The 10,957-nt window shown below is 40.8% G+C and overlaps 2 protein-coding genes across 7 annotated transcripts; one reads left to right on the top strand and one right to left on the bottom strand.

The window, feature by feature from the left end:
* The first annotated feature begins 50 nt into the window (after nt 1-50).
* LOC656402 (glycogenin-2) lies at nt 51-5,757 on the top strand. 5 transcript variants are annotated; one of them, XM_015983382.2, is made up of 11 exons: nt 51-281; nt 1,488-1,623; nt 1,671-1,845; nt 2,063-2,225; nt 2,273-2,399; nt 2,447-2,627; nt 2,761-2,787; nt 3,005-3,433; nt 3,504-3,708; nt 3,886-3,939; nt 4,221-5,757. In XM_015983382.2, the coding sequence occupies exons 1-11, from the start codon at nt 275-277 to the stop codon at nt 5,549-5,551; spliced, it is 2,835 nt and encodes a 944-aa protein (XP_015838868.1). In that variant the 5' UTR covers nt 51-274; the 3' UTR covers nt 5,552-5,757. The 5 variants fall into 5 exon arrangements, with proteins under 5 accessions (XP_015838868.1, XP_968029.3, XP_064215637.1 ...); XM_962936.5 differs by lacking the exon at nt 2,761-2,787; XM_064359567.1 differs by lacking the exon at nt 3,005-3,433.
* Nucleotides 5,758-5,808: 51 nt separating this feature from the next.
* Nucleotides 5,809-10,779, bottom strand: LOC656319 (U2 snRNP-associated SURP motif-containing protein). Of its 2 annotated transcripts, none has more exons than XM_064359568.1 (11): nt 10,591-10,779; nt 10,424-10,540; nt 10,277-10,373; nt 10,038-10,227; nt 8,641-9,425; nt 7,913-8,024; nt 7,431-7,866; nt 6,988-7,379; nt 6,452-6,706; nt 6,333-6,386; nt 5,809-6,281 (listed from the first exon to the last, which is right to left on the bottom strand). In XM_064359568.1, the coding sequence occupies exons 1-11, from the start codon at nt 10,606-10,608 to the stop codon at nt 5,936-5,938; spliced, it is 2,802 nt and encodes a 933-aa protein (XP_064215638.1). In that variant the 5' UTR covers nt 10,609-10,779; the 3' UTR covers nt 5,809-5,935. The 2 variants fall into 2 exon arrangements, with proteins under 2 accessions (XP_064215638.1, XP_015838454.2); XM_015982968.2 differs by having other exon boundaries at nt 6,333-6,395; nt 10,591-10,778.
* Between the last annotated feature and the right edge of the window lie 178 nt (nt 10,780-10,957).

Below are 10,957 nucleotides of genomic sequence, written 5' to 3'. Positions count from 1 at the left end.
ATTTAAAATAAGCACGCAAGCGCAGCTGCGGTTCTTCAATGACAGGTCGGTCGAATCATTGACTATCAGATGCGTTTTCAGTATTCGCCTATTCAAAAGTGTACCAAAAATCCGGACTTTTTTTAGACTATATGGCCTAGTCTTAGTGTAGGCACCAGTGGCTGGCACCGACTAGTCGTCGAGTTACTTGGCAGTCGTCAGTCGGTAGTGAAGTGTTGACTGCACTGTATGTGCAGATAAGTTTTTTTCTTCGACTTTTTTCTAATTAACAATCATGGGAGGTACGTAATTCACTCCTTAACACCAGTAGGAAGCCGATCATAGTCACACAATCGGCCCTATCACCTTTTATTTCATTATCACCACAAAAAAGTTTTTTCCCGAACTGCGATAATTAAATTGCCACTCGTAAAAACACAATTTTTTTTATTCTTAATGTTTCTTTGCGTTTAAGTGTAGTTACCTTGAGATTAATAATTCCTGTGAGGCTGCACAATTAAGATTTGATTCAATAAAGTCGTCTGGGTCCGAATTTAAGCACCCGTTTATTTATAAACGTAATCGGGTTTATTTTGAAAATTATCAGTTATCAGTGACGTGTTTTAACACTTTATGACATTCGGATTGATAATATTAAGACAAACATGAATGAAGCTGGCGATCTGGGCTCTTGATAACGCATTGCCGACTTACGGGAATCACCCTGTGCAGCAATTTCGCCTAATGTTTTAGCCGTAGGTGTTGAAACGGCCGTATTTTTAGCCCCGCTCTATTGATCATATTTATAGATTATGTTGGCGTTTTGTATCGCATTGAAACCCAAAACACCTACTTATTTGTCAGTAAAATGCTATAATTAAATAGTTTTTATTTACGTCTTAATATTTTCTCTCCCAATCTAAATAAACGTGAAGGTCTCACGATTGAAATGCGCAGGAAGACGCATCTAATAACACATAATTATTTTTACCTCAAGTTGAAACTAGTCGTGGGGTTGTTATTTTTAATCACACTTGGTCCCGTGTATATTTAACTAAGTACAGTGGAGTCGGGTTATAGCGAACCCGCTTATAAGGAACTTCCGGATATAACGTACTAGATTTGACTTATAATGTGACGCAATTTTCACCGAATTTTGAGAAATATGTTGCAGGTGATAACAAAACAGCAAAAGAAGTGTTTAATTAATTGACAGATTAACTCAAAACATTTTAACCGGTGAAAACGTGTATTTTTAAACCTTCTTACAGTGTGAATTTGGTAGTTGTTAAATATTTTATGAAAGCAGAGCTGAAAAAAGTCAAAATAATCGTCTTGCTTTATCCGAACTTTTACTAGTTTTTGAGATAGTATTAAGATGGCACCTTTTAGTTCATATGTAAAGTAAAAATTAACCGGTTTTGATGCATTTTCTGAGCTCGTTATAACCGGGCACCACTGTAATTCTCCACAGATAATATTTTTTTGTTGAGAATGAGGGGTTGTAGGTTTCGCGTGGGTGACTTTGGCCACGAACGACTCGTACTCTTTGGGGGCCCTAGTTCTGGCGCATTCCCTGAAGCAGGTCGGGAGCAAGCACCAGTTGGCTGTGCTTGTGACTCCGGGAGTCACAAACCCGATGAGGTACTAGTCCCCACGTTCCCCTAGATGCGTCTGAATTTTTTTTGTAGAGCGAAGCTCGCAACTGTGTTTGATCTCGTTCAGGAAGTCAATATTTTGGATTCGAAAGATGAGTCGAACCTCCGGTTGTTGAAACGGCCTGAGTTGGGGGTTACATTTACGAAATTGCACTGTTGGCGCCTCACACAGTTCGACAAATGTGTATTTTTGGATGCAGACACGTTGGTATGTTTGATATTTTAAATGCGTAGCTGAGTCTAATGTCGAGCGGAAAAGAATCGAATTTTATTTCGGCACTCCTACACGGAGTTGCCATTAAGAAAGAAATATTTTTGGAAATTTCGGGTGCCAAAAAAGTCAGTTTGAGGTCACCAGTTTTTGGCCAACGCTGCTAAACAAATATTTTTAATAGTTTTGTTTACACAAACGACGACTATTTTAGGTATTACAAAACTGTGATGAGTTGTTTGAGCGGGAGGAGTTATCAGCAGCGCCTGACGTTGGCTGGCCTGACTGCTTCAACTCGGGGGTTTTCGTTTTCCGGCCCTCGAACGAAACTTACGATAAGTTGGTACAGTTTGCGGTAGAAAAGGGCAGTTTTGATGGTAAATAAACAAAAATTGCGTACTGTTTTTTTGATTTTTTTATTTAGGGGGGGACCAGGGATTGCTTAATTTATATTTTTCCGATTGGGCGACCAAAGATATTAGTAAACATTTGCCCTTCATTTACAATCTTTGCTCAACGGCGTGTTACTCCTATTTGCCGGCTTTCAAACAGTAAGTTTTAGAAATGATTTACGTTTTGCGACTTCGGAACTTCGTAGATTTGGGGCGGATGCCAAAATAATTCATTTTATTGGCTCGTCGAAGCCTTGGCTACAATATTTCAACACGGAAACGAGAAAAGTACAACCGACCCCCGATGTTAAACACTTAGAAGCAATTTTGCAACAATGGTGGAATATTTTTTGCCTTCTGATCCACCCTACTCTAACTCCCGACATGGTAAGCTACTTTTCCGCGTCTCTAATTTCACAAATCGTTGCCAAAATAAAGTATCTCCCAATCAAATTTCAGACATTGGGCGGGATACTTTATTTTTGCTAAAAAATGGTAAAATCGTTTGAAATATTGCAAGCCTAAAGACAGATGTGATAATTATAAGGTGAGTCCGTTGCACTTTTTATGACAGTGCCACAAACAAGTGACTAATTCGTCAGAGATTTTCACTAATTCAAAATTGTTGCATGGCGCACTTTTTTGCTTTTGTATTCTGAGTTTTAATCGGCATTTGTTTGCATGGTTAATTACGCGATAAAATATTTATGTGTTTATACTAAAAACTGAATTTTTCTTTCTGTTGCATGCTTTTGTTTGCTCAGGCTCGAAGCAGTTCAGATGTTACGCACACTAAGTCCTTTCGCACTTCCCCCGAACCTAAAATTATAATTCGGGATCCTTGGGAGGAGTACGACCTTAAACAATCCTCTCTTCCTGATCCGAGTCAGGAACAGTCCCAGTCCCCGATTTCCGAGATATTTGAGCCACAAATAAAGCCTGTTGAATCTCACAATACAAATGCAGATACTGCCAGCCATGAAACTAGTTCCTTAATCCCGTGTGATAACCAATTCGAAGACTGCGACCCTATTCCTATCATTGAGACTGATCATGTTCCTGAGCTTTTGCACATTGAACCTGAACCTGAACCTGAACCTGAACCTATTTCTCCCGTGCCATCAATTGACTGTGAAGCTGCCGCTGTTTGTGAAAAGACATTGCACACACCCCCTTGTGGAGATAAGACTGATGTGAGTATTGCTTGTTGCACCCGGGAAAAATTTTTGGAGATTTGTTTTAATTGAGTTTTTTTTTCCACAGACTGGATTAGCTGGCGCCTTTGCCCAGCTAACTTTAGGTGCGCCCAGGACTGCGGAACAAAGTGCCCTTGATGATCATTTGAGACGACAAGGCTGGGAAGTTGGTAACATTGATTATATGGGAAGAGACTCGTTTGATAACATTTGGAACAAGATTTGTCAAACTCTTTCGGCGGCATTACCGGAAGACGCTCCCAAAACTACAGGTGTGGCTTAAAGTCAATTTTTATTTTGGCTTATTATATTTTAATTTCAAGTTTTGCATGTTTATTTTTTAGAATTTTGTTTTTATTTTTCTGGTAATATTATTTTCTGTTATTGTTTTACCGCCATATTAGCTGATTTTGTTTTTATATTCGATTATTTACGGTTTGTAAATCTAGAAGCGCCACCTCCATCGACTGATGCAAAACCGATTGAGAAAAGCCTAACCGAAGGTCAGTTGGCTGCCAAAACAGCAATTATGCCTAAGAAGATAACACCGCTTGCTAATGTTTAGGACAAGGCTGATGTGAAACTGTTGTTACTTTGAAAGAGTTTGTAATTCGATTAATTTAATAAATATTGCAGCTTTCCGAAAACTAGTTTAACTGAGTGCCGTTTTGTTAACCCTAACACCTCTGCATCTACTAAACGAGTGTTTAAGGTTTTGGTATTTTCATTACTAACACTTTCGGGGGTGAAGGACCCATTCTCTATTCCATCAAACCATTTACAGCACCAGCAGCTCCTCAAGAAGCTGCAGAACCACCTAAACCGCAAGAAACTCAACCAATTTCCACAGAATGCCCAATTACACCAAAACCCAAAGAAGAAACTCCACAATGTCCATTGGCTGCAAAACCGAAAGAAAGTGAAGTTCCTCAAATCCCTGCTGCTCCCCAACCAATTGAAACCCCAACCTCTCAGCCTCAAATTCAACCTCAACCAATTTCCACAGAAAGCCCACAATGTCCAATTACACCAACACCCAAAGAAGAAACTCCGCAATGTCCCTTGGCTCCAAAACCGAAAGAAAGCGAAGTTCCTCAAACTCCTGCTGCTCCTCAACCAATTGCAACCCCAACTCCACAGCCTCAAATTCAACCAACTGAAACTCCTCTTGCACCCCCAACTCCCCCTGCAACCGCACCTCAATGCCCTATAGCTCTTCCACCAAAAGATGCAGCTCCAGTAGTTCCCCAAACACCACCAGCTAAAGCTGCAGAACAACCTCCAGCTCCAGCTGCACCTCAAACACCACCAGTTCCTGCAACTGCACCACAAACACCGCCAGTTGGAGCCGCAGAACAACCTCCAGCTCCAGTTGCACCTCAAACACCACCAGTGCCAGCTAAAGAGCAACCTCCAACTCCAGTTGTAGCTGCAGAACAACCTCCAACTCCAGTTGTACCGCAAACGCCACCAGTCCCAGCAAAAGAACAACCTCCAACTCCTACAGCCCCACAACCACCAGTTGAAGCTGCAAAACAACCTCCAACTCCTACCGCATCACAAGCACCAGAAACAGCTGCCGTTGCGGCTCAAACTCCGCCAGTTGCAGCTCCAGAACAACCACCTGCTCCGGCTGCACCTCAAACACCACCTGTTCCAGCTGCAGCTGCGCCACAACCACCGCCAGCTGCTGCTCCAGTAGTACCTCAAACACCACCAGTTCCAGCAAAAGAACAACCTTCAACACCAGTTGTCGCTGCAGAACAACCTCAAACACCACCAGTTCCAGCAAAAGAACAACCTCCAACTCCAGTTGTCGCTGCAGATCAACCTCAAACACCCCCAGTTCCTGCAAAAGAACAACTTCCAACTCCTGCTGCACCGCAAACACCGCCAGTTGCAGCTGCAGAACAACAAACACCACAGACAGCTCCAGCTGCGGTTGCACAACAGCCGCCTCCAGCCGCAGCTGCGCCTGCGGAAGCTGGAAAAGGCAAACCTGAATCAAAACAGTCGAAACCTGAAACAGCACAAGGTGCCGCATCTGTAGCATCGCCCACTCCTCCACCTCGTAAAGGAAGTGGAGGTGGAAAGAAATCGAAATCGAAGAAATAATTGTGTTTCATTTAGAGTGTTCAAAACAGCCTGTTTTTTCGTTTAACGTGCCATATTAACGCAGTTATATTGCGTAACAAAAATGCCTAATTTTGGATAGATTTGTTGTTTTCTTTTTGTATTTATTTATAATACTTGCGTAAGTAGCTAGTTGCTGATTTATACTTTGTTGTGTTTCTATGAAAATAAAGCGGTTTTTCAAGTGATTTCTTTTATTTAGTGTTGGATTTACATAAAAAAAACAAAACAACGCTAACTTCGAAGGCGTAAAGATCCATTGTATTTGTAAAAGAAAAAAAGTAATTGAAGACAACATAATAAACTCCTTTCAATATTATTGAGCGTGTGTTCAATACCTCAATTATTCGTAATAAAATATCGCTCTCAGTATTTGTGTTTGTGTCGATGTTTTCTTGAAGACTCCGGCGAGTGATACCTGGACCGGTACGGTGACGTGCTCCCACGACGACTTCTCGGAGACGGAGATCTCCGATTTCGCGGAGAAGTCGATCTACGATTACTTTTTGTACGTGAAGGTGACGGTGATCGCCGACTTTTCGCCACACGAGCTGGTGAACCATATTTACCATTTGAGGAACTAATCGGAGAGAGGGAATCTTTGGACTTGCGGGATCGGGACGAGGAGGGCGACTGACGCCGGATGTGAGGGGGGCTGGGCGGACTCGGCCCTCGAAAAGCTTTCTTCCTCGGAGGCGAACGACTTTTCGACCTAGGATATACAGTAGTTATTGGGAAAATAATGTAAAGCATAAAATTTTACCTGTGTTTGGACGTGGAACCGCTTGACGAGCTGCGCGAAAGTTTTTTTGATTTCCTAGATTTACTACAAAATTAGTAAGGATCTTGTTAGTTGACGGTTGTTTGAATTGTTCTACTTACAGCTCTTTGTAATATAATTCGTCCTCTGAGCTGTCCTCTTTCCGGTCATCTTTTTTGTGTTTGTCGCTTTTCGGGTCTTTCTCCTTCCTTTCTTTCTCGCTCTTCTTTAGTAACTTTCTTCGATAGTGTTCCACTTGTTGTGGTAAGGTCCACCCGGTTTTCAAAGCTCTTTGGCCTGACTCTAATTCGTCTTGGTACTGTACGGCTTTCACTTCAATTTCTCGCAATTTGTTCCTTCTTTCTTCCGTCATATTTCTAAAATTGGGACAAAAAATTGACCAAGGAGAAAATCACTCTTAAAACTTGGAATATTTAAATGTATTAAATATTGGAATTATATGTATCTATAGAATTATAGAAAAAAATCACTTGCATAAAGAAAATAATAAAGCATTTTTTGCAAACGTATTTCCAAAAATCGGTATGCAAAAATAATTTTTTAGAAATATTTTTGTTATCACGTCAAGGGACAAAAAAACTCTTTAATATGGTGATCACAGTAAAAATATTTATGAAGAGATATCAAAAAACGTAACCTCGTGTCGGTATAATCATTGGAATCGTCCTTGTCGTTTGAGGAACCATCCTGACTGGGATCAGCGCTACTTCCCAGCAAGTCCCACTTGCTTGTGGTCATCGCTTGCGCTTCGACTTGTTCCGGGTCGATTGTTTCCCACTTTGACATAATAAAACCGGACAAAGGCGCGGGTGGTTTCTTCTGATTAAGCACAACATCGTTCGGATCATCGACAATTTCCTTCCCGTCAATATCATCATTCGAAATCGTGGTGTTCTTGTACCGTTTCATTGCACTTTTCAGCAACGTTGCTCCATCCATTGGCACATCATCGTCGGTTTCGGGCTGGTCTTGCAACGGATCGCCGTCTATATCAATATTTGACTCAACAGCGGGGTCCTCTTTAGGTTCCTAACAACACAAGCGTGAAACACTAACCCGCAAAACCCCACTCTTTTTTACCCTGACCGGTTCCTTGATACCCAAAAACACGGTTCGTAATTTGTTCACGTAATCCTTGTGGTAAATCGAGTCGTCCAACGCCTGCAATATCCGCAAAACGCGCAGCTTGCAACCCTCGGCCTGCAACCGCCCTTCCAACTTGTCGTAGGACTTCTTCACTTCGGTCATTATATCCACAAGTTTTGACTCAAACGCCTTGCGGTAGTAAGACGCATTGTTGACTTTGACGCCGCAGTTGTGCAAAATATCCGACACGAGGTAAAGTCTGGCGATTTTTTTCGTGATGAGGGTTGAGGAGTTTGATAGTGATTCGGTGATACACTCGACCACTTCCTCAGCAGCGTCACTGTGTTCAATGCAGAAGACCATAGCTTCGCCGATTTTGCTCCGTTCGGGGGTTAGGGACCGTATCAGGTCTTCCAAGCGGTCTCGTTGCCTGTAAATCAAATCTTAGTTTTTGCATATTTTCACGCGTTACGTACGTGTTAGAGAGGGAGCCTTTCGTACTCTCTTTACCCTCGTCGTCGTTCACTAGTTCATCGGGCATCCCGGCAGTGTACGAATTCATCAGAGGGGGCTTCCAAATTGAACCGTCTTCGCAAGCAAACAAGAAATGTTTTAAATTATATAATTCTATTACAAAAGATCTAGATATTTTCTTTCATAATTTCCGACCAAAAACTCTACAATTCGATCTATTTAGTCTCTTTTTCTTCGTAATTTATAATGTTTTGTACAAGTGTTATGTCTCTATTTTGTCAGTTTTTTCTTTTTTGGTATTTTTTTACATATTTTATTTGTATTGTTTATATATTGTAACTGTAATGACTACTCGTCCATTTATATAATTTTATCCATACGAATTACATACAATACAAATGTCCTTCATATACTTCAGAGTATACGTCATTTTTTAAGAATAAATGTTTTTAAAGGTGACAAAATTTACTGGAGGATATAAAACCAGAACAACTTTAAACGATAAAAAGAACTTTAAAGAAAAACACAAATGGTATTATTTTTATTGCTTCTGTGGATTTTCTTTAAAATTCAATAATATCCCAACTTTTTTCAAAGTTTATTTGTATCCGTATGTTGTGTATCATGTCTTGACGGAGATTATAATTTTGCCGTTTGAGAGCGTTTTCGCGAAATCTCCACAAAATTAACACGTTTTAGAGCAAAACCGTCCAAAACACCAAATTCTTACTTTTGAAAAGTCGAAACTCTTTGACGCTCCACTCTTTCTGTGAATCCCCGTGCATGATGGAGTAGAGTTTCCACCGGTAGTAGATATGAGCCGGGCTTTGATTTTCGAAAAGAAACCTGTAATTAGGGTTGTGTATCTCCCGGTTCATAATCATAGCTTCCAACATGGGCCCCTCCCGAACCACAAACTCGACCATTCTGTGTATCAACATCAACAGATTTCTATCGGTCGGAATCACAACTTTGACAACACTGCGCCCCAAAATCTCGTTCAGTTCCTCTGCAGATTTGGGCAGAACGTCCTTATCCCGGGCGCAGGGCTGGGCGTTGAAGGGCAGTCCTGAGGGAGGCGGAGGGAAGGACAGTTCCAGGAGCGCGGGAGGGATGTAAATGGGATGTGGAGGGATTATTACCGATTTTCCCCAACCAAGTTTCATTTCATAACCTAGGATTTCTTTGCCGTTTAAGTTACGAAGCGCCCTTTCGCCGTCTTTTCGGCTCATGTAGGCCACGAAGCCGCAGTTGCGGCCCCGGGCCTTCTCCTCGTCCGAGCGGGGCCACATTATTTTAATACTAGCAAGGGGGCCGTAACGACCGAAAATTTCCATCAACTGTTGCTCGGTTATTTTGGGGTTGAGGTTGCCAAGGTAGAGGTTTGTCGTTGTGGGGTCGCCGTTATCGAACGACCCCAAGTCACCGCTCCGCAAAAACATGTCCAGCTCGGACTCCATGGGGGTCCTGAGCACCCCTTTGTACTTGTGTCTTTCCTCCCGCTCCTCCTGAATCCTGGCAAAAATTTCATCAAATTGTGCCACAAAACAAGAGACCGGTCAGAATAGACATTTCAATTTCCAAAAATTCGCATAGCGGTGAAAATTCGTACAGGACTTATGTAAACTATGACAAATAAACTATAAAAAAACTCCCCACCGATCCGACGTGTGCTAAAAAAATATTTTAATAACAATAATAATTTATTTATCCTTAGAAAATTTACATTAATTTATAGGACACGTCAAGTAATAAACTCATCATAACTGTTTTATCAAGATATGGTCAAATAATACGCCTAAGTATTTTATTGTTCCTAAGTTTTCAAAATTTATATTACGGAGAGAGAAAATCATTCATTTTGTTTTGCGTTCATTTAAACATAAGTACATTTGCAGACCATACAGGCGCTTTTTCCTGCATTTGGCATAATTCCGGCTTTACAAAAAAATGCAAAAACCGATACTTTTGTCCTTTGACATTGAATAACTTTTTTAGCACACGTGGGATCGGTGGGGACTTTTGATATTTTATTTGTAATAGTGTACCTAAGAACTGTACCAATTTTTAGCTCTACGCTTATCACTACATTTTTGTCTATTTTGACCAACTCAATGGTATATTTACTGTCTTAATTCCTCTTTAAACGCCTCTAGGTTGCTCTTAGTGTGCTGTTTCTTCTTCCCTAACCGTTCAGGCTTCTTATCTGAGATTAATTTAGCGTAAAACTGAGCTTTTTCCGTTGATGCCATTAATTCAGTGGGGGCTAGTCGGGACTGCGGTTTGTACAACTTGCCCTTGTCTTTAGTATCCTCCTCTACAAAAGCCCAATTTATTTTTGATTTTTTTCACAATTTAAAAAATACTTCGCGCTCCTGCATCGTAAGTCCCCGCTTTGACCCACACTTTACTCGAGCTGCTAATAGGGGACTCTTGGAACGTAGCGACAAATTCCTCAAAAACCTTAAATCGAAGAGGTTATGTAAAAAATACTACTGTATTACTAGTCCTACATGAGCCGCAGCCCGTTCCTCTTCTTTTTTCCGTTGTTCCTCTAATTCTTTTTTAGATAACGAACGTTTCCCCATCGTGCCGATCGAAAAAGCCTTTAATTTTTGCTCAGGAATGTTCTGTTACGAGAAAAACGTTAGTTTTGAGGGGTTTTATTAGGGTGAACTACCTTTATTTTATCACCCATTTTGGACGCAATTCCCACCAAACACTTCACAAAACGGTTTTAGCTAATTAATATTGAAGGAAACCTAATAATAGTCATAATATAATTGTTTAATTTCCTGATATGAAAAAATAATAATACACTGGTGGTTTTAGGGAGTTTGCGTTTTCATATTGTGGGCTATTGGCGACGCTGACACTGCGTGTAAACGTTCCCAAACTTTGGGCGAAAATACATGAACCAAAAAACAACAAAGTTAAAACAATATCCACACGTTTTTGTACTTTTTGTAAAAAACTAAAAAACTCGAAACTAAAAATTGATAACGTAATTATGTAACGTTTTATAAAAAATGGGTGTATTACGTGTT

Source organism: Tribolium castaneum, chromosome 10 (assembly GCF_031307605.1).
Source record: "Tribolium castaneum strain GA2 chromosome 10, icTriCast1.1, whole genome shotgun sequence".
NCBI lineage: Eukaryota > Metazoa > Arthropoda > Insecta > Coleoptera > Tenebrionidae > Tribolium > Tribolium castaneum.
The sequence above is the reverse complement of the archived record's forward strand: the minus strand, read 5'-3'. Positions and strand labels throughout refer to the sequence as shown.

Excerpts from the sequence above, each read along its gene's own strand:
- LOC656402 (XM_015983382.2), top strand. Across the intron at positions 2,400-2,446 it reads TATTTGCCGGCTTTCAAACA|ATTTGGGGCGGATGCCAAAA; the intron begins GTAAGTTTTAGA and ends GGAACTTCGTAG. Across the intron at positions 2,788-3,004 it reads ACAGATGTGATAATTATAAG|GCTCGAAGCAGTTCAGATGT; the intron begins GTGAGTCCGTTG and ends TTGTTTGCTCAG.
- LOC656319 (XM_015982968.2), bottom strand. Across the intron at positions 7,867-7,912 it reads AAAGGCTCCCTCTCTAACAC|GCAACGAGACCGCTTGGAAG; the intron begins GTACGTAACGCG and ends TTTGATTTACAG. Across the intron at positions 6,707-6,987 it reads AATGATTATACCGACACGAG|AAATATGACGGAAGAAAGAA; the intron begins GTTACGTTTTTT and ends TCCCAATTTTAG.